The 20,148-nt window shown below is 34.8% G+C and overlaps 5 protein-coding genes across 5 annotated transcripts; all 5 read left to right on the top strand.

The window, feature by feature from the left end:
• Positions 1-624: 624 nt before the first annotated feature.
• Positions 625-2,266, top strand: LOC138124871 (uncharacterized). Its single transcript, XM_069040052.1, has 2 exons — positions 625-1,626; positions 1,682-2,266. Exons 1-2 carry the CDS (start codon positions 829-831, stop codon positions 2,126-2,128), a joined length of 1,245 nt encoding a protein of 414 aa, XP_068896153.1. The 5' UTR covers positions 625-828; the 3' UTR covers positions 2,129-2,266.
• Positions 2,267-2,760: 494 nt separating this feature from the next.
• LOC138122676 (uncharacterized) lies at positions 2,761-5,593 on the top strand. The gene is made up of 4 exons (XM_069036931.1): positions 2,761-3,555; positions 3,609-3,974; positions 4,356-5,102; positions 5,156-5,593. Exons 1-4 carry the CDS (start codon positions 2,761-2,763, stop codon positions 5,591-5,593), a joined length of 2,346 nt encoding a protein of 781 aa, XP_068893032.1.
• LOC138124875 (uncharacterized) lies at positions 4,118-7,123 on the top strand. The gene is made up of 3 exons (XM_069040060.1): positions 4,118-5,102; positions 5,156-6,600; positions 6,653-7,123. The coding sequence occupies exons 2-3, from the start codon at positions 5,803-5,805 to the stop codon at positions 7,091-7,093; spliced, it is 1,239 nt and encodes a 412-aa protein (XP_068896161.1). The 5' UTR covers positions 4,118-5,102; positions 5,156-5,802; the 3' UTR covers positions 7,094-7,123.
• A 6,269-nt stretch (positions 7,124-13,392) lies between these two features.
• LOC138123854 (uncharacterized) lies at positions 13,393-15,161 on the top strand. Its single transcript, XM_069038689.1, has 2 exons — positions 13,393-14,242; positions 14,293-15,161. Exons 1-2 carry the CDS (start codon positions 13,460-13,462, stop codon positions 14,731-14,733), a joined length of 1,224 nt encoding a protein of 407 aa, XP_068894790.1. The 5' UTR covers positions 13,393-13,459; the 3' UTR covers positions 14,734-15,161.
• Positions 15,162-16,948: 1,787 nt separating this feature from the next.
• LOC138123388 (uncharacterized) lies at positions 16,949-18,396 on the top strand. The gene is made up of 2 exons (XM_069038081.1): positions 16,949-17,811; positions 17,860-18,396. The coding sequence occupies exons 1-2, from the start codon at positions 17,035-17,037 to the stop codon at positions 18,298-18,300; spliced, it is 1,218 nt and encodes a 405-aa protein (XP_068894182.1). The 5' UTR covers positions 16,949-17,034; the 3' UTR covers positions 18,301-18,396.
• Positions 18,397-20,148: the final 1,752 nt, after the last annotated feature.

Below are 20,148 nucleotides of genomic sequence, written 5' to 3'. Positions count from 1 at the left end.
GAGAGCTCCGAGTTGGACGTCCAAAGAAGGAGAATGAATAATATGAAACTTACCGTGGGCGCGGACACAGTTACGTTACTACAACCTTTGCATACGATAAATTTATATTATTGATATAAAATAAATAAATCAAAAAATCTTTAATAAAAAATTGAACACATTTAAAAAAAATATTTTCCTTAATTTCCTTTATAAATTTCTGGGAGGGCGCCGCCCCAAAGCCCCCCTCACCAGCCGCCACTGGTTTTTTGATTAAAAAACAGACTATTGTATTAGATAATTAAGATATAATGGAAAAAATTGTCTTGTTAATTTGTTAGTGGGTGAAATCGCTGAGATAAAATGTTTTTTGTAGTGATAATGCTTTTGCGTACATCATTGATGTCACAGACCTTTTTAAAAAATGTTTTGATCAGTAATTTTTATCGACACACATTATATTTAATACAAAGCATGACAGTTCAATTACTTCTTATCACAATGATATAATTAATTAATCTACAGAACGATCTTAAAACGACGTACATTTTTGTTTGTATCTACGATTCCGAAATTTTTGAGCTATTTATTTTTAAACAAATGATGATACGTGTATCACGATTATGTAAAAATGTATCTAAAATTAAATCCACAGTACAAAATCGAATGGTAAAAGATAAAGCAGTTAGTGATAAGTTGAAACTGGTTTGTGAATGGCCTTATATTTTAATCTCACAACAATCAAGCACTTAACGATAACAGGGTACATTAGACAGACTGTGGTTTTCGGTAGATAAAAGCACAGCGTATGTCGAATAATCAGCACTGTTACAATTACATTTATAAATAATGACAAGTAGACGTCACGACCTTAAGAGTGAAATCACTTCTTGGTTATCAGAAGCTTTGAAGAACGATGATTTGCAAGATCTTTCCGTGAACATTTTGGGAAATACTGATAAAGGTGATGGATACATGGGAGACATAATGTTTGTACATGCGATGGGCACATCTAAACAAGATCCAAGCAAAGAATACAATCTGGTACTGAAATGCAGCAAGAGGAGTCAAGCCTTACGAGAAACCATTCCAGTAGAAAGAACTTTTCTGAATGAAATGTCCGTTTACAACAGTGTAATACCCATTTTTGTTAAATTTCAAAAAGACAGGGGAATTCGTACTCCTTTCGACAGCGTACCGAAATGTTATGGAACGTTCAGAGGTGAAAATGTGGAGGTGATTGTTTTTGAAAACTTGAAAAAGAACGGGTATGATTTGTGGCCTAAGAAAGATCCAGTAACGAGAAGACATCTCGAAATGGTCGTTTCAGAATATGGAAAGTTTCACGCCATTTCTGTTGCAATGAGAGAGCAACAGTCCAATAAATTTAATGAACTGACTAACTTGCTGGGTGATCATTTCAAGGAGTTTATTGAAGCTACTGACTTTGTAAACCTTTTTGAAAAGATGATTGATGAAACATGTGAATTATTGAAACTTGATCTCGATGAACGAATTTTAAAGAAATGGAGGGATTTCAAAAACCAAGCTCACTATGTGCTAGTCGACATGCTTGAGAATATAGACGGATTGAAAGTAATCATCCATGGAGACTGTTGGAACAACAACTTTATGTATAAATTTGAAGTTAGATAATTAATACATTGAGACAATTATTTTGCTCATTTTACTCTGTTTGCAGAATGGAAACCGCAACGTACCACTTAAAGTTGCCATTTTAGATTGGCAAGTTTCAAGATATTCTTCTCCAATTTTGGATTTGTCTTATTACATTCTCGGCTGCATATCCGAAAAAGAGTTGGAATATTTAGACGAAATTTTAATAACTTACTACCACTCTTTTACAGATCAGTTGAAACAATTGGGTATAGATGATCCAGAGGTGCTGTATCCACTTCAGCAATTTTTAGATGAATGGAAGAAATATTGCAAATTTGGTGTTATGTTGGCAGCTTTAGTTATGAAAGTCTGTGCCACTGACAAAGACGAAGTTGTCGACCTGGATGACTTTGCTGAAAAAGGAGAAGATATCAGTAATACATTTTTAAATGAAATTAAGGATAAAGACACTTTTCGAAAGAGACTTCGACCCATCGTTGAGTACGCCGTTACACATGAGTTAATTTAATATAAATTAAATGAATCTCTGAAAGTTGGTTTGAAACTTTCTGTGGTGGTTTTCTATTTTTTTTTTCATGTCCGTTTAAGATATGTTTTCGAATATTTAAAAAATAATAAATATGCATGTAGATTTTTATTGTTTAAATTTTAAATTATTTAATTTATTTTATTCTGTTGGTTATACTTATACGACATAATGATGTAACTTAAGTACAAGAAAATATTTATCATTATTATTACGATATGCTTGCTAACGTTCAAAACTGCTTAATCTCAATTTATCAGTCTCAAAGGTCATTATTAGTTCTAATGTTCACAGATAAAAATATGTAGGTAAAGCATGCAGTTAAAATGCGCTAGTAAAATTACAATTTTGTATCTCTTTGAACATATATTTTTTTTTAGGAAAGGAATTTTAAATGTATTTGTTTCTTTTCTTTGATGTTAAATTCAATTAGTTGGTGAGTTAGATTTTATTTTGTTATTACATTAAAACGTCCGCTAAAATTATTGTATCCATTTATCGATTTAATGTCGAGTCAGCACCACAAATGATAATAATTTCATGTTTGTTGAAAAGATAATATATAAGGTGAGGTAAAGTGAGAACGCTAGTTAGCAGTAAGTAGTGTGAAAACTATGGCAACTTTAAACGTTGACGCCAGAAGTGAAATAGAATCGTGGCTAAAGACAGTGCTAGAAAAAGACAAATTGAAAAGTATTTCCGTCGCCGACTTGGGAACTTCAGAAGTAGGAGATGGCTACTTGGGAGACATAGTTTTTGCATCCGTGTCAGGAAAAACCGAAGATGGATCAGCCAAAGAATACAACTTTGTCTTGAAATGCAGTAAACGAAGCCAAGCTTTACGGGAAAGTGCGCTAGTACAAGTGTATATGAATGAAATATTTGTCTACGATCAGTTGTTCCCGAGTTTTGCACAATTTGAAAAGGATAAGGATATCGAGACTCCCTTTGACAGTGTACCCAAATGTTATGGAACCTTCGTCGGAGACCAGATGGAAGTAATCGTTCTGGAAAATTTGAAGAAAATTGGGTATAAATTATGGCCTAAGCGGGAATCATTGACCAGAAGTCATATCGACATGGTGATCAAGGAATACAGCAAATTCCACGCAATTTCAGTTGCTATGAAACACCAACAACCAGATAAATTTCAAGAACTGATCAACACCTTCGACCAAAACAAAAATATAATGTTGGGATTTGGAAGGATGGACTTGGTCTTTGCCTCATACCTAGAGGAAGCCTACGAACTGTTAAAAAAAGAACTCGATGAAAAATTTACACTGAAATTGAAGCACTTCAGCGAGCAGGTGAATTTAATACTAGCAGAGATGAACGACAACACGTCAAGATTTAAAGTATTCACTCATGGTGATTGTTGGAATAACAATTTCATGTTCAAGTACAACGTAAGTGTCACTTTATAAAATAACAGTCATGCTTCATTTTGTTTCAATTGTAGAATGACGACTCAAAAACACCAACGAAAGTTGCCATTCTGGATTGGCAGATTGCCAGATATTCTACTCTCATATTTGATTTATCATACTTCTTATTTGCTTGCATATCCAAGGATGATGTAAAAGATATTGGAGACATTTTATCCACTTATCACAAAGCTTTTACAAACCATTTGAAACGTCTCGGAGTAGAAGAATCAAATGAATTGTACCCGTTTCAACAGTTTTTAGATGATTGGAATAAGTACTGCAAACAGGGTATTTTAATGGCTACTCTCGTGGCGAAAGTATGTTCCAGTGAAAAGGACGAAGTTAAGGATATAGCTCGGTCTGCTGATGATGGAAAAGACTTCAGTCAGACTTTTATGGTTGGCTTAAAAAATACCGACCATTTCAAAAACAGAATGCGACTCATTGTTGAATATGCAGCAACACATGATTTAATTTACTCGTGCATTAAATATAAAATAATTATTTAATAAATCTTTAAAAACATATGTGGCAGCTTCTTTTGTATGACATGTTAATCGCACTACAACTTTGTGTTGGATATTTATTACAGGCGCCTAATTTTCGTTGTAATCCCTGATTCAGTTCGCGATAATAAATTGATAACAAGTCAATGGTTCATTGGAAAGATATATCAGTCGCATATACTCAAGTGAGAAAATTAGTCAGTGATTAGACACGTAAGAATTATGGCAACATCAATCGTTGACAGTAAAAACGAAATAAAATCATGGCTGAAGACAGTTTTGGAAAAAGAAAATTTAAAAGATATTTCTATCGACGACTTGGCGACTCCTGGCAAGGGTGATGGCTATTTGGGAGACATAGTTTTTGCATCCGTATCAGGAAGAACCCAAGAAGAGTCCACAAAAATCTATGACTTAGTTTTGAAATGCAGCAAACGAAGTCAAGCTTTACGAGAAACGTCTTCACTAGTACAAATATTCATGAATGAAATATTCGTCTACAGGGAGCTCTTTCCTAGTTTTGCCAACTTCGAAAAAGAGAAGAAAGTAGAGAATCCCTTTAACAGTGTGGCCAAGTGTTACGGATCTTTCGTAGGAGACAACATCGAAGTTATTGTTCTCGAAAATTTGAAGAAAAATGGTTACGACTTGTGGCCTAAAAATGAATCACTGACAAGAAGTCACATCGAGTTGGTGATCAAAGAGTATGGAAAATATCACGCAATTTCAGTTGCAATGAGAGAGCAACAACCAGATAAATTTCAAAAACTAGTCGACATTTCGGAACAAAATATAAATAAACTAACTGGCTTCGATTCCATAGACGTAGCTTTCAGATCGTGCATTGAAGAATCATACGAGTTGCTCAAAAATGATATTGACGAAGAGATTCTGTTGAAATGGAGAAATTTCAAAGATCAAGTAAAGTCTCTGTATGAAGATGTGAACAAAAGTGTCACAGGATTAAAAGTAATTACTCATGGAGACTGTTGGAATAACAACTTCATGTACAAGTATAACGTAAGTGGCACTTCATAATTAAAAATTATGTTTCATATTTTCTAAATTTGCAGAATGACAAGTCCCCCATAAAAGTTGCCATTCTGGACTGGCAATTCGCAAAATATACTTCATTAATATTTGATTTGTCATATTTCTTATTTGCTTGCGTATCCAAAGATGACATAAAAGATCTTGAAGATATTTTAAAAGTCTACTATGAGTCTTTTACAAATCATTTGAAATGTCTCGGAGTTGAAGAACCAAATGCTTTTTACCCGTTTCATCAGTTGTTAGAAGAATGGAAAAATTACAGCAGATATGGCATTTTATCGTCTACTCTCGCAACGAAATTTACTTCTGCTGAAGAAGATGAAGTTGTTGATTTAGCTGAAGCTGCTGATCGTGGCAACGCCAGTCAGAGCTTTATGATTCAGTTAAGAAACACCGACCATTTCAAAAGCAGAATGCAATTCATTGTCCCGTATGTGGTAACACATGAATTAGTTTAATTATTTGTTAAATGTTGCAGTAGTTATTTGAAGCTAATAAATAGTTATTTTTTGAAGAGGTTTTCTGAATAATTTTTTAATTTTTTTAATTGAATTTAAAATGTTTTTCATTTTATCTTATCTTTTCTTATCAATTGATTCGAGAAATCGACGCCAATTACGGACAACAAATGTGAAATTTGCCAGTGTATTGCTAGAAGGTGCAAACGATGACAACAATTTGTGTAGGCGATAAAAGTGAAATAAAATCATGGCTGGAAATGGTTTTAAAAAAGGAAAATTTGATCAACATTTCAGTTAATATTTTGGGCACTTCGGAAAAAGGTGACGGTTATATGGGAGACATAATTTTTGTATTTGTATCAGGAGTACGTGAAGATGGGTTCACAAAAGAATACAATCTTGCTTTGAAATGCAGTAAACGAAGTCCGGCTCTGCGAAACAGTTTATCAATAATGCACATCTATCTAAACGAGATTTTTGTCTACAACGAAATTTTTCCCAATTTTATTAAGTTTCAAAGAAGTAAAGGAATCAGGGAAGTTTTTGATAGTTTTCCCAAATGTTATGGAATGTTTAGAGGAGAAGATGTAGAAGTTCTCGTTCTTGAGGATCTAAAGAAAAGTGGTTACGAACTGTGGCCTCGAAAAGAACCATTAAAAAGAAAACACATAGACCTGGTGGTGAATGAATATGGAAAATTTCACGCAATTTCTGTTGTGATGAAAGAGCAACAGCCAGACAAATTTCAGGCAATGGTCCATGTTTTAGAAGAAAATCTGATGAAACTGTCTGGAGCGGGTGACATGGGGATGGTGTTCAAGTCAGCTGTAGATGAAGTGTATGACCTTTTAAAAAACGATCTTGATGAAGATGTCATGGAAAGGTGGAAAAACTTTGCGGAACAAATTAATCATCTATTTAACGAAATGAGCAAGAATATAAAAGGATTGCGAGTGATAATTCACGGTGATTCTTGGAATAACAACTTTATGTTCAAGTATGAGGTAGGATCAAAAGATGCACGTGGTTCACTTACTTTGAAGTTTATTGTTTCAGGATGGCGACCTAAACAGTCCTTCAAGAGTCAGCATTTTTGATTGGCAAATAGCACGATACTCTTCACCCATACTTGACTTATCTTATTTTTTATTTTCTTGCATATCTAAAGTGGACATAGAGGATATACATGATATTTTAAAAATGTATCATAAGTCGTTCACCGACCACTTAGCGCATTTAGGAGTATCAAATGAGCTGTACCCCTTTAAACAGTTGTTAGATGAATGGAAATGTTACAGCAGACATGGGGTCATGATGGCCAGTTTAGTGTTGAAGTCGTGTTCAAGTGACAAAGATGAAATTCTTGATATAAGTCAAACTGTTGAAAGTGGGAAAGATTTCACTGATAGTTTCTTAAGTAAGACTAGAAATACCGATCATTTTAAAAATAGAATTCGTCATATTGTGGAACATGTCGCGAAACATAAATTAATTTAATGGTGTATTAAAATTTTTCAACAACTGTAATCTTAAATTTTTGTATTCCTATACGTACCTCCCGCGATTTAAATCCTCGAGAACATTCTCGAACGTTCGAGAACTACGTACGCTTCTGTGAAGATATCCGGTTCCGCCAAAAAAGCCCCCACGTGAGAGGGGCGAAACTGATAAATCAAGGAAACCAGCAACGAACAGGGCATTCACGGTTCGAGGTTCGAGGTTTTGAGACTTTTACAGGTGTCCCAAAGGGGGAGTCAAAGGGGGGTGATTTAGAGTGCAGTAGGTGCTGGTGTGGTATCGTGATGGAGTCAACGAGGGCTGGCTGGATCCACGATTCTTCAAGAATTCCAGACCCAAGCGCGGACTTCGGATTAGCGGCCCCACCGCGTAAGGTTCATCAGAACTGAACGCCGAAGAGCGGATCTACACCCACATCGGCGTTTGCTGACCGACGTCGTCTCCGAGGCTCTCCTGGAGGAACCTGGACTTCAGCCATCACCGGAACTAGGTCCCGGAGGAACGGTGAAATTCGTTTCCCATATCATTGAGGGCCGTGGCTTCCAAAATCTGTCATTCCTCGTGGCTCTCATTATTATTGACCGAGCTACGTTCAAAAGTTATACCGGGACATTTTTTTAACTCTGAACATAGTCCATACTTATTCCCTATGTTCAATTTTAAAAAACACAGATCAATGCATTGTGAGTTGCTATGCAACCAACTATCCCGAATACCGGGGATTTTGAAATAATGTTAAAAATTGTTCCGATTGATGGAATTGGTCTAACATGTGTTGCATTGGAAATGTCAGGCACATTTCTAATGCTCTGATTGGCATAGAATAACTGCATTATGTGTATTTCTTCTTCAAACAACTTGACCATTTTGTTAAACTGTCAAGTACTTATTTTAGTTACCTTGGTTACGTGATTACATAAATGCATTGACCTGTGTTTTTTAAAACTGAACATAGGGAATAAGTATGGGCTATGTTCAATGTTAAAAAAATGTCCCGGTATATTCATTGTCGTACATTTTATTATTAATTGCGCGGCTGCTATAACTTCGTTTATCATTGTTCATTTATTGTTAATCACGGGATTGGGAGTATTGTTACATTTTCCTTATCGTAGAATCTCATAATTTTTTATACATTATACTTTTTATCACATTGTCTTCGACCTTGCCTGCAAGTGAGCACCGGCTCTCACCAACAACTTTGTGTGCGAGGTTCTTCTCCGGACCTTATCACGCTTAGGATTTTTTTAAATTTTATTTACCTGATGCGAGAAAGGAACCTGAGGACCTCCCCGCTTGTGTGGGAGGCGTAGCAGTACTAGCGCCCGTCGCAAAGATCGGTCATCCTTCCTCTTTCCCTTAGTTTATTTTTGTTTTTATTTTCCTTTTACTCATAATTTACCTTTTTTTTTTTAATCGTGGACTCGGAGAAGGACCCTTCAGGCGTTACTGTTAATTTTGTTAGAATTGTTAGATCCTTTCGGATCCAGTCAGGGTTATTTTATTTTCGCCATTTTTTTCTTTGAGTGAATAAACATTTTGTTTAGGATACCACTTTCTATCATTCTCCTGAGCTCCGGGCAGTCCGCCTGCTTCACCAAAAAGGTCGGTGCGCTCTCAAGGTAACAACTGTGGGGCCGACGCGAAGCCAAAGAACAAAATAGAAATCCTTATTAAATTTGTAGCGTACCTGGAGCAGGGGAAATAAAATAATAACGTAAAAGTACTATCGCGGCCATCCAAAAGTGAACTTTTTTTTTTAATAGTTTGATTTTTACTTTAAATCATAGGCGTCCTAAAATGTCAAAGTTTGACACTAGCGTTAAAAAAATTATTGAAAATATATTTTTTTAAATGCCACATCTCACTCCGATTCAGACAGCTAGGACTATTGCAAAGCTAGAAGAAAATTGATCGTTGGCTTCTGTGGCGAGAGAATTACATTGCAATAAGACTTGCATCTTCAATATAAAGAGGCGTTGGCAAAAAAAACAGGCTTGCAAGGCCAATACGAATAGGTGTTGGAAAGATTCCTTTACTAAAATTTACTTTCACGTTAATAATGTATTAATTACTTCTCAACCTCATTTTTATTAAAAAGTATTTATTACAACTTGTTATTATTAAAATAGTAACGCCTGCTGCACGAACGCCAATGAATACAGCCTGATTTAATGTAACGAAAAATACGAAAATTTTCGCAAGCGATCGTTCACTTTTGGATGGCCGCGATTGTACTATGGCGGACAAAAAATTTTGAACGATCAAATTTTGGCATATCAAGAAATGTCAATGTAAGCTGCCTTTTACTGTTATTATGACGTTATTAAATCGCAAAATTGACGATTTGAAGTAAACGTCTATCAAGTTTATAATAATAAATTAGTGATACAATGCCAGCCGTATCTGAATTTACTAAAGCCAAAAGAGTAACCCTTCACCAAAAGGGTAAGTCGTATGGGCAAATTTCGACGAATTTAGGGTTATTGAAGGGCACTATCCATGCCATTATGCGGAAGTGGGAAGACACTGGGACGGTGGTTCGGCGTCCAGGTTCTGGAAGAAGGCGGGTGTCTTCCGTGGAACAGAACGAGGCACCCCCGAACTATCACCGAAATCTGTGCCTGTCCATGAGGAATAGATTGCTCTTGGTTGTACAACAAAATGGAGCAATGATCAAATTAATATTGACTTCTTCAGTTTTAATTGTAAAGTTTTTTTTATTTTAAACTTTTAATTTTAAGTTTAATAAATAAATGTTATAATTTGTTAGTATTGTGGATTGATCTGTACTTTGAATTTTTTGATATTTGCGTACCAAAATACAACCTGTTGGGTCTTTCTGTCTTGACGTAAATAGAACTAAATTTGGTTTCATCTATGATGAAGACATTCCTGATTTTGTGTTGATGCTAAACCTCTAAGAACTAGATAGGTACAGTCGATGGACAAATAAAACTGGGACAAAAATGACAATCACATAAGTCAAAATTTACAAATTTGCATCGTTTAATTACGGCTTTATGACAAATAGGTCAACTTTGGTATGACATATTATATAGACACTGATAGATATATTGACAATTCAATGGTCTGATTTACATAGATTAAATTTTAAGTGTCCCAGTTTTATTTGTCCACCGACCGTACGTATCTACATTCTACAGTACTACACCACTCGATAGCTAAAGGGCTGCAGCGACTTTCGCAATTTCGAGGGCAAAGACGAAACGATTAAGATTTATCCACTTTTACCATTCGTGAGCCGACATAGGCACACCAAAACTTTTGTGTTAATCTATGATTGACTGATCTGTCACTGGTGACATGACAAGAAAGGCAAAAATAAAAAATGAGGTTAGTTGACCATAAAGCCAGTTTTACATTTATATGTCAAAGGAATAACAAGTCGTTCAAAATTTTTTGTCCGCCATAGTACCTAGGTAAATACAATGAGATGGAAGATAAAAATTGCATTTTCCACCTCTCCTTGATTTAATTAAATAGAACATTTTTATATAAAACTTTAATTTATATATTTCTTCAAATATGTATTTATGAAAACGAAGCCCAACCAGCGAGGATAATAAAACTCAACATTTGTGAGTTTTCAGTAAGTTTAATTTGAATTTTAAGGTTTTTCTTAAATAAGAAAAAAGGGATTGCAAAAATTGTATAAATTAGTTTGTGTAAATTCGGGTTTTTTGGCACGAGTGGGCCAGTTTAAAACGCGAGTGAAACGAGCGTTATAAAGGCCCACGAGTGCCAAAAAAGCCCAATGGACACACGAACGAGTTGAATACAAGGTTTTTTTTGTTCGACGAGCCCCTTAAAGGCTCCAAATGGCTTAAAATCTTTAAAATTAGCTTGACGTTTCGTTTTGACAAGTGGTGACATTGATCAAAATCCGTTCACATAGGAGTAAATTCTTCAATTCTGACTGGCCACTGGCCCACTCCTGCCAAAAAAACCTAATTTACACACGAACTTGTTAAATAAAATAATTTATTACTCCAATTTAATTATTAGTACTTATTAAATATTTTATGGAGAAACAACTTTGAACCAATATACAGAGTATTTCACGAGTCCGAGGGAATTAAAACTGCAACCCACAATACACTTGGAACCTAAAGCTGGACATGGACGCGGTAAATGCGCGGTCATTATAAATGTTTGTATTCTAACAACTATACTTGGGCCAACCAGCAGATATAGTAATAAAAAAAGGGGATGTGGCTTAGTTGCGTAGAACGATATACGCCGAAGCCTGTTTCACAATGAAGCAGGTTCTTTGCCATTTGTCATTGTTATAAGTGTTGAAAAAAACTATTTTGTAATACAAATCGAAAAATGCCAAGGAAAACAAAGAAACATAAACATGTGGTCAAACTCCCGAAGCGAGGTTAAAACGAATGAGATGCCGGATGCCGTCAAGTAATTTTTGTGGATGTACATTATGCTTTCGAAAATCTGCGCACGTTTCGAATAAGCCAATTGGAAGCTGCTATTTAAAATACGCGGGCACTAGGGGGCGGTTTTATTACTATATCTGTTGGTTGGCCCAAGTATAGTGGGCGTAGCGGCGCACCTAAAGCATAGCGCACAGCCACCTACGATGGTACAATCATTTATAATGACCCCATAATAAATATCCAACTTTACCTTCCCAATGAAATACCCTGTACATTGTTTTTATTTTATACTGTACAATAAATTTAATGCATTCTTGAAAATTTTATTTGTCCTATCTCAACAGAAAGTAGAGATTTTCTCTCTCGTTTTAGAGTCCCTCGGGAGTGAACCATCAGATTTACATCTTTAGAAATTGTCCGTAATAAATATTAATCTTACAACAATATTAATTATTATTATTATTTTTCTTTCTAACTATCCCACCTCCACCCGGCGGCACGGCAATTTTGCCGGAGTACATACACTATTACGGATATTACTATCAAGTAATAGTGCAGTGCTTATCAACATAATTACCGGCGTCTCGCCTCCGCATTTTGACTTTGTTGTGTATTATGTTCTGTGTCAATGTTAAGGAACTTTACACGAACTTTACACGAATTTCAAATATTTTCTTCTATCGTCACTGTTGCTCTTAATATGGTAGGTATATGATTTTAATGGTTCCGCTTGCTGGAAAATAAGCTAAAATGACATCTTCTGGAATTATTTTGGCTTTTTCTTGCGTGGTTTATTATTTTTAAAATCGCACTCCATTTTATACTTCTCCCTAGATTTTTTGCTAATTAATAAATTAATTCAATTACCTATGCAGCTTTAAACTTTCGCAGATATCTTGGGAACGTTTTCCTGAGAGCCATTACCAGAACTCTCTATTCAAAAATTCATGGAAATGACAGTTTGTTACTGTTTGTCTCCAGGGCACTTAAGTCAGTTTTTGTTGACTTAAGCCTACCTAAACGAAGAGCTTTGTTCGATTTTCTCCGTGATCCACAATTCGTTAAATCAAAATTGACTTACCTTTTTATGCGGACCGCGAAGAGACCATGGACCGATTGGCATGGGTGGAATTCGACGATAATTTTGGACTTCGGTGCCACTTCAATTAAGTGGGTTTCACGACACGAGACGAAAGTTACGAAAACTAGGTGCTTTCACAAAGACGGTTAAAGTCGAAGTCTCTTTCTTTCCAAAAATGTCCATCACCGGTAGGGGAGGTTTCGTCAACCCCGATTTTGCACGAAATTGTGAATCGGTTAACGCGCAATAACCAGCGACAGAGGGTGCAACTATTTTCGAATTGTATTTTTAAAACTAAATTAAACTAGGCGCTAAAACTAAACCGAACAAAACCAAACAAAAATGAAAAGAACTAAAATTAATTATTTACAAAAGCCAACAGTTACCCTGGTAACGGCAAGTGTGCTTACTGTGATGTTCTAGTTTTGAGAAAGTTTAATATAAATTTTAGGAAATTTTCTAAAAAATAAATAGAAGGTAAAAAACGGTACATATCTCTGGAGTAAAATGTTTTGCCCGCGGGAGAAAACGATACGCTTGACCATGACATACACATAATTAATTTTTATTGCGTTGACAAACAAATTTCACTATTAATGAGTTCATCAGTGATAATTGAGAATGATGCTGCTCAAAATTATTGCAAAATAAATAATTATACGTTTAGATACCTAAACCGTCTATTTGAAGAATGACTTGCGCTAAAATAAAAATATATTATCATTTAAGTTCCTTGTTGTTTTTGTACACTTGCTGTCGTCACTTAGGGGTCATACAAACATCCATATAAATTACATAAGAGTAAATTACTCTACTTGATTCTGTGAAGCCGAGATAGTAACAAAAACAATGATCGGTGACGAGGAAGAAATACGTTGTTGGTTAAAATGTGTCTTGACAGAAGAAAACATCGACGATTTTTCTGTGCAAATATTGGGAAATTCGGAAAAAGGCGATGGTTACCTTGGAGACATAATTTTCGTACGTTTGACCAGTGCTAATGGTCGTTCTCCAAAAGAATATAATCTCGTGTTGAAATGCAGTAAACGGAGTCAAATATTAAGAGAAAAGACTCCAGTTAAAGATGCTTTTATTAACGAAATCTACATATACAACACGGTGTTGCCAGTTTTTACTCAATTTCAACTTGAACATGGGATTAACAATCCATTTGATAGTGTTCCAAAATGTTACGGGAAATTCACCAGCGAAAATATGGAAGTTCTAGTTTTTGAAAATTTGAAGAGTGTTGGTTATACTCTGTGGAACAAGAAACAACCATTGACGAGAAAACATATAGATATGGTTATGACGGAGTATAGTAAATTTCATGCCATTTCCTTTGCTATGAAGGACCAGCAACCAGAAAAATTTGAAGAGTTAAGTACCGGATTAACTGATGTTTTCAAAATGTTTATGGACACGATGGACATAGAAAGTATGTTCGGAAAAAGCTTTGATGATCTGTACGACGTGTTAAAAGGAGATCTCGATGACAATACTTTAATGACTTGGAAAAACTTCAAAAACCAAATAAAACACGTTTTTGAGGATATGTGCGAACAACCAGATACCAACAAAGTGATCACTCACGGGGATTGCTGGAATAACAATTTCATGTATAAACACGCAGTAAGTTTGCTCTATTTCTTTAACAGTTAGATAAGTACGAATTATTTTAGGCGAACAATGAAACTCTCCCGGTGAAAGTAGCAATTTTGGACTGGCAAATAGCGAAGTACTTTTCACCGATTTGCGATCTGTCATATTTCTTATTCGCTTGTATATCGAAAGAAGACATTGAAGATTTAGACGAAATTTTGAAAGTGTATCACAAGTCTTTAACTTCATATTTAAACAAAATGGGTACCGATTCGAATGTGTATCCGTTAGACACATTTCTAGCAGATTGGAAGAAATATTGTAAATACGGAGTTACAATGAGCAGTATGTTGTTCAAAATTTGTGCCACCGACAAAGATGAAGTGGTTGACATAGCTCAAATGGCTGAAAGTGGCCAAAATTTCGAAGATACGTTTTCATACGAGGTTAAAGACAAGACTAGTTTTAAGAATAGGGCAAGACATGTTGTAAAATATGTAGTGGAAAATAATCTAATTTAGTATTTAATTCTTGCTAGTGTTATCATTATGGACAAAGATTTATAAAAAGCAATTTAGACTCCAAATATGCAACATGTTTTTGTTATTCCTGAAGTACATAAATCGGCTTTCAATAATCTGGGAAAAAGTTGGGTAAAATTATCTTTAGCTTGTCTTTCTAATCAACACATTTGAAAATGTTTGAAAAATCAAAAGAGTTGGCTCATTATTTATTTGGTACTTTTATACTTCTCGTATTTTTTAATATGTAAAGTTAGATTCAAGAATTTGTTTAGGGTTGAGATGATAGATTATGACCTTCTGTTGTCAATTCCCAAATTAGGTTTTTGATTGTTGAGTTTATGTTTTGATAAATAGTCTAAATGTTGTTAGTTTTAGTAGTGGCTATTTAGGCGATTTTCATTCAATAAATACTTATATTTAAACTATATGTGTTCTATTATTTTTATATGTTTATACAGTGTGGAAATTACTTATGGAATAAATTCAATAATTTTAAAACTAATGATATTTGTCGAAAACGCTGAAACAGGTCAATTTTTATTTCTCGTAATACTTATTTTAAGTTACTTCACTTGCTCATGACGTCATCCATTTTTGAGCTATGACGTCATCACCAATTTTTTTTAAATGACAACCTCCACTTTTTTCTTCTCTTTCTGATATACATGCGTACTACCTAAACTACGAATTAAAAAATTTGGTAACTTACATAACAATTTTTTTGAGAAAATGACAAATTTTACTTCAAAACTTTAATTTAATATTTAATTTTTTTTCTATGTGGTTATTTAAAATAGGGGATTTACTTCAATAGACCAAACTGAAATGGAACAAATTAGGTGGTTTCCTTAATACCGAGAAAACGTGGTGTAGTTCCATTTTATAGACAAATAATAGTAGTTTATTTAACGAGTTCGTGTGTAATTTGGGCTTTTTTTGGCATGAGTGGGCCAGTTTAAAACTCGAGTGAAACGAGAGTTTTAAAGGTCCACGAGTGCCAAAAAAGCTCAAATTACACAAGAACGAGTTGAATACAACGTTTTTTTGTTCGACGAACCCCCCCAAAGGCTCCAAATCGCTGAAAATCTATAAAATTAGCTTGACGTTTTGTTTTGACAAGTTGTCAAATTTATCAAAATCCGTTCACATAGGAGAAAATTCTCAAATTCTGACAGTGTCGAACAAAAAATAAACTTTGCTTACTTTCTTGTTTCAGTCCAGTTTTTACATTAAAATTACCGTAAGTCCTCAAAATAAAAATCTTATAACTAATCCCACTCTCCCCAAATTTTAAATTTGGATGTTAATTTGTCAAAAAAAATCATCTTTCTCAGTTTTCAAGCTTTAAAGGCTCAAATCCTCGACCTTTGATCTCATTCAGTTTCATCATTGAAAACTATTTTAACGATTTGTTTTTTATAGTTTACTGCATTTCTATAAAATTTTATCTGAAAAAACATATAGCAGTGTGGGCCTTAAATTCGTCTATAAATTATGTCCACGTAGATGAATCAAATTAAAATTGCTTGTAATGTGGAATACTATTGGAATACAGTCCTGCCCATTTCAAGATTCACTATAATTTCCGTTAACTTCTGCATTTTATAGTTTTTTATCGTGAATCATATTTATTATTTCTGTTCTTATTTGTGTTGATATTCCAGTTATGTGAAAATGTAGGAATAAAGTTGCTGCTGCTGTTGTAGTTTATTGTGACACATACCTGTTAAAACTTCTCAAAAAGGATTTGTTATATAAAACACAGTGAGGAGTTTCATGCATAAAGATTTTGCTGGAAGGTGGATAAAAAGAGCAGAGCCGTTTCAATAGCCAACTAGATCTCTGATCTCACCCTCTTAGATTTTTTTTCTAAAATCTGGGGTCTACAAAACTCCAAACTAGAATCAAGCTAAATCTAGGACGCTACCAAAATTACTCTTAGGGAAAGGGCAACATCTTTAAGAATAAAAACGTCGAATTTTATCAAGTATTTCTCTAATGAACAATGTACCAACAGTACAGTTGTTCGATAATATATTTCTTTAATTTTGTATCGTATACTAAATTGTTCGAGGAAACTAGCTCATTACTGAAGACAGATTCTGCTAGAAATGATGATGATAAAATAATTATGTGTTTGGATAACAACGACAAATGTCTTGCAATAAGATTAACGTAAGTATATAATTATAACATCCTGCACACTAGCTGTCGTCATTGAGGGGTCATATATTGGCATAAGTGGAGAGTTAGGTAACAGCACGCAAATCTGTGTAGAACGATATAGTAGCAAAAATAATGACCAGCAACGAGGAAGAAATACATTCTTGGTTGAAAGGTATCTTCACAGAAGAAAACGTTGATGATTTTTCGGTGCAGATATTGGGAAATTCAGAAAAAGGTGATGGCTACGTTGGAGACATAGTTTTCGTACGTTTGACAAGTGCTCGTCCTCCAAAAGAATATAATTTGGTGTTAAAATGCAGCAAGCGGAGTCAAGTTTTAAGAGAAACGGCTCCAGTCAAAGAGGCTTTTATCAATGAAGTCTACATATACAACACGGTGTTGCCAGTTTTTACTCAATTTCAGCTTGAACATGGAATTGATAATCCATTTGATAGTTTTCCAAGATGTTACGGGAAATTTACCAGCGACGACATGGAAGTTATAGTTTTTGAAAATTTGAAAAGTGTTGGTTACACTCTGTGGAACAAGAAACAACCATTGACCAGAAACCATATAGACATGGTTATGACCGAGTACAGTAAATTTCATGCCATTTCCTTTGCCATGAAGGACCAGCAACCAGAAAAATTTGAAGAATTAAGTACCGGATTAACTGATGTTTTCAAAATGTTTATGGACAAAATGGACATGGAAAGTATGTTCGGAAGAAGTTTTGACGATGTGTACGACTTGCTAAAAGGAGATCTCGACGATAATACTTTAACGACTTGGAAAAACTTCAAAAACCAAATAAAATACATTTTCAACGATATGGGTAAAGAACCAGATACCAAGAAAGTAATCACGCACGGAGACTGTTGGAATAACAATTTCATGTTCAAACACGCAGTAAGTTTGCTATTTTTCTTTGAAAAATCTATAAATACCACTTTTTAGCGTGATAATGAACTTCTTCCAGTGAAAGTAGCAATTTTAGACTGGCAAATAGCGAAATATTCTTCACCGATTCTTGATCTGTCATACTTCTTGTTTTCTTGCATATCTAAAGACGACATAGAAGATTTGGATGAAATTTTGAGACTCTATCACGAATCTTTGACTTCATATTTAAGCAAAATGGGTTCCGATTCGAGTGCATATCCTTTCGATACATTTCTTGAAGATTGGAAAAAATATAGTAGATACGGTATTGCAATGAGCAGTTTGCTGTTCAAAATTTGTGCCACCGACAAGGATGAAGTAATTGATATAGCTCAAGTGGCTGAGAACGGCCAAGATTTCGGAGAGGCGTTTTTATATGAGGTTAAAGACAAGACAAGTTTCAAGAATCGAGCCAGACACGTTGTCAAATATGTAGTAGAAAATGGTTTGATTTAGTATCTAATATGCATAAACGTGTATACAGTGAGTTTTTTTTAAGACTGGCCATAGGGTTTTACATGCTAATTTTTCAACTCCCTGTTAACTTTTGTTCCGATGAAAATATTCAAACCATTTTTGAAACACAGTTGGAAGATTTTTTAAACTATCGGATAGATTACAATTCAATATCCCAAACTGTCGAAAAAGTTGTGAAAAAATATTTTTTAGCGCGCCGAAAGCGTCCAAAAGCGGAGATCGTCAGGTGCTGGTTGAGCCGACAATGGCGCTACTCTGGCGGCCGCTCGACGTACTATTATTTCGGTGCCCAAAAAGTATTTTGTGTGCAACCGTACGCGAAATGAGCACTTCGCGTGCCTAGAGCAGGCCGCGAAATTGAATTTCGCAGCCGTTGCCTTGACGACGGCCGTAAAAGTAAAAGTCATTTCAATATTTATTTATTATCACAATTACAACATATCTATCTCTATATTTGCGGTGTGATCTTACAAAATCTGGATTGGGTACAGTTAAAGTTTGATTTATGCCAGTTTTTGTGTCAGGAACGGCCGCTATTAGTACAGAATTTTCATCCGGTTTGAAGTTCCCGCCAATTTCAAATGGAGTGGTCGCCTGATGATTCGATGAACGATGATTGACGTATTGACGAGTCGGTAAAAAAGATCGATCTAGAACAGACACGTATGAATTAGGTTAATTTTCCACCGGTCAAAAAGGGAAATATCTAGTAACTAAAGTCTATTTTTTCCTGGTAGGCGCGTGCGTGCGCATCTCCGAAAGGTAGAATCACATAGCTAAAATTTTTAGCAGGATGCAGGAATTATTAGTATTTTTGGTTGCATATTATCTAGGGGAATCAGTATTTGTGGTTGCACCTTAAAACTCATGTTTGATTTAATTTTTGTATAATTTGTAAAATGTAAACAAAAAAGTTTATGAATAAACTCGTGGAAAAATTGATAACAAATATTATATGTACATTTTTTATTTTATACATACAGGAGTTAAAACAACTCGATACTTTTGGATGCAATCGTTAATTTAAAAAAAAAATAAAGTAAAATAATCATCAGCGCACTTTTCACTTATAATTACACGAGTCCGTAGGACGAGTAATTTTTTCTAGCAGTTTTTTGAGTTTAATTGCAGGCAACAAAATTATAAATGTCAAGTTTACTTCGACCCAAAACACAAAAACTTGAGTGAAATTCGGTAAGACAGTTTAATGAAGACGGAAAAGTACGATGATGCAGACCTACTAGAATCATACGCTTTCAAAAGTTAGGTTCCGTTTTGTCGCTGGAAAAGTTAGGGGAAACTTTTTTCGCTGTTATAGTGACAAAAACACCGCTGCCTATGGGATTTTTAGTGTGTGAATTAAATTGTCACATTATAGTTATTTATGTGACAAGCTTAGTAAATTAATCTTTACGGGCGCGCTGGCACTTGTTGGACGAGCGACGTAAGGAGCGAGTCCCATAAGCCAGTAAGCCCAGTAAAGATTAATTGCTAAGCGAGTTGCATACAAACTTTTATTTCCACCTTCAGCTTTTAAATTTCGTTTTTTAATTGTTATTTATGTTTATAAAAATTTTGTAATGAAAGGCGGTGGGGCAATTATACCTACGTCGTCATGGTGTTGAGATAAACAACAAAAATACTGTCAGAAGTTTTGTGAAATTTGTTGCAAAAAGAAAGAAAAGAAAGAATGGCTTTAATGCCCGATGAAGACTTTGAAGGCGATTTTCTTGAAATGCAAGAAAATAATCACGGAATTACCAACGCTGCAAGTGCGGCTCTCTACTGATTCGATCCCAGGAGCGATATGAAAATACTTCCGAAACG

The sequence above is a fragment of the Tenebrio molitor genome, chromosome 2, assembly GCF_963966145.1.
Source record: "Tenebrio molitor chromosome 2, icTenMoli1.1, whole genome shotgun sequence".
Lineage (NCBI taxonomy): Eukaryota > Metazoa > Arthropoda > Insecta > Coleoptera > Tenebrionidae > Tenebrio > Tenebrio molitor.
The sequence above is the reverse complement of the archived record's forward strand: the minus strand, read 5'-3'. Positions and strand labels throughout refer to the sequence as shown.

Bases quoted from the DNA above. Each gene is read 5' to 3' on its own strand.
- LOC138124875 (XM_069040060.1), top strand. From the start codon at position 5,803: ATGACAACAATTTGTGTAGGCGATAAAAGTGAAATAAAATCATGGCTG. The intron at 6,601-6,652 runs GTAGGATCAAAA...TTATTGTTTCAG, and splicing joins ACTTTATGTTCAAGTATGAG to GATGGCGACCTAAACAGTCC.
- LOC138122676 (XM_069036931.1), top strand. From the start codon at position 2,761: ATGGCAACTTTAAACGTTGACGCCAGAAGTGAAATAGAATCGTGGCTA. The intron at 3,556-3,608 runs GTAAGTGTCACT...TTTCAATTGTAG, and splicing joins ATTTCATGTTCAAGTACAAC to AATGACGACTCAAAAACACC. The intron at 5,103-5,155 runs GTAAGTGGCACT...CTAAATTTGCAG, and splicing joins ACTTCATGTACAAGTATAAC to AATGACAAGTCCCCCATAAA.
- LOC138123388 (XM_069038081.1), top strand. From the start codon at position 17,035: ATGACCAGCAACGAGGAAGAAATACATTCTTGGTTGAAAGGTATCTTC. The intron at 17,812-17,859 runs GTAAGTTTGCTA...ACCACTTTTTAG, and splicing joins ATTTCATGTTCAAACACGCA to CGTGATAATGAACTTCTTCC.
- LOC138123854 (XM_069038689.1), top strand. From the start codon at position 13,460: ATGATCGGTGACGAGGAAGAAATACGTTGTTGGTTAAAATGTGTCTTG. The intron at 14,243-14,292 runs GTAAGTTTGCTC...GAATTATTTTAG, and splicing joins ATTTCATGTATAAACACGCA to GCGAACAATGAAACTCTCCC.
- LOC138124871 (XM_069040052.1), top strand. From the start codon at position 829: ATGACAAGTAGACGTCACGACCTTAAGAGTGAAATCACTTCTTGGTTA. The intron at 1,627-1,681 runs GTTAGATAATTA...CTCTGTTTGCAG, and splicing joins ACTTTATGTATAAATTTGAA to AATGGAAACCGCAACGTACC.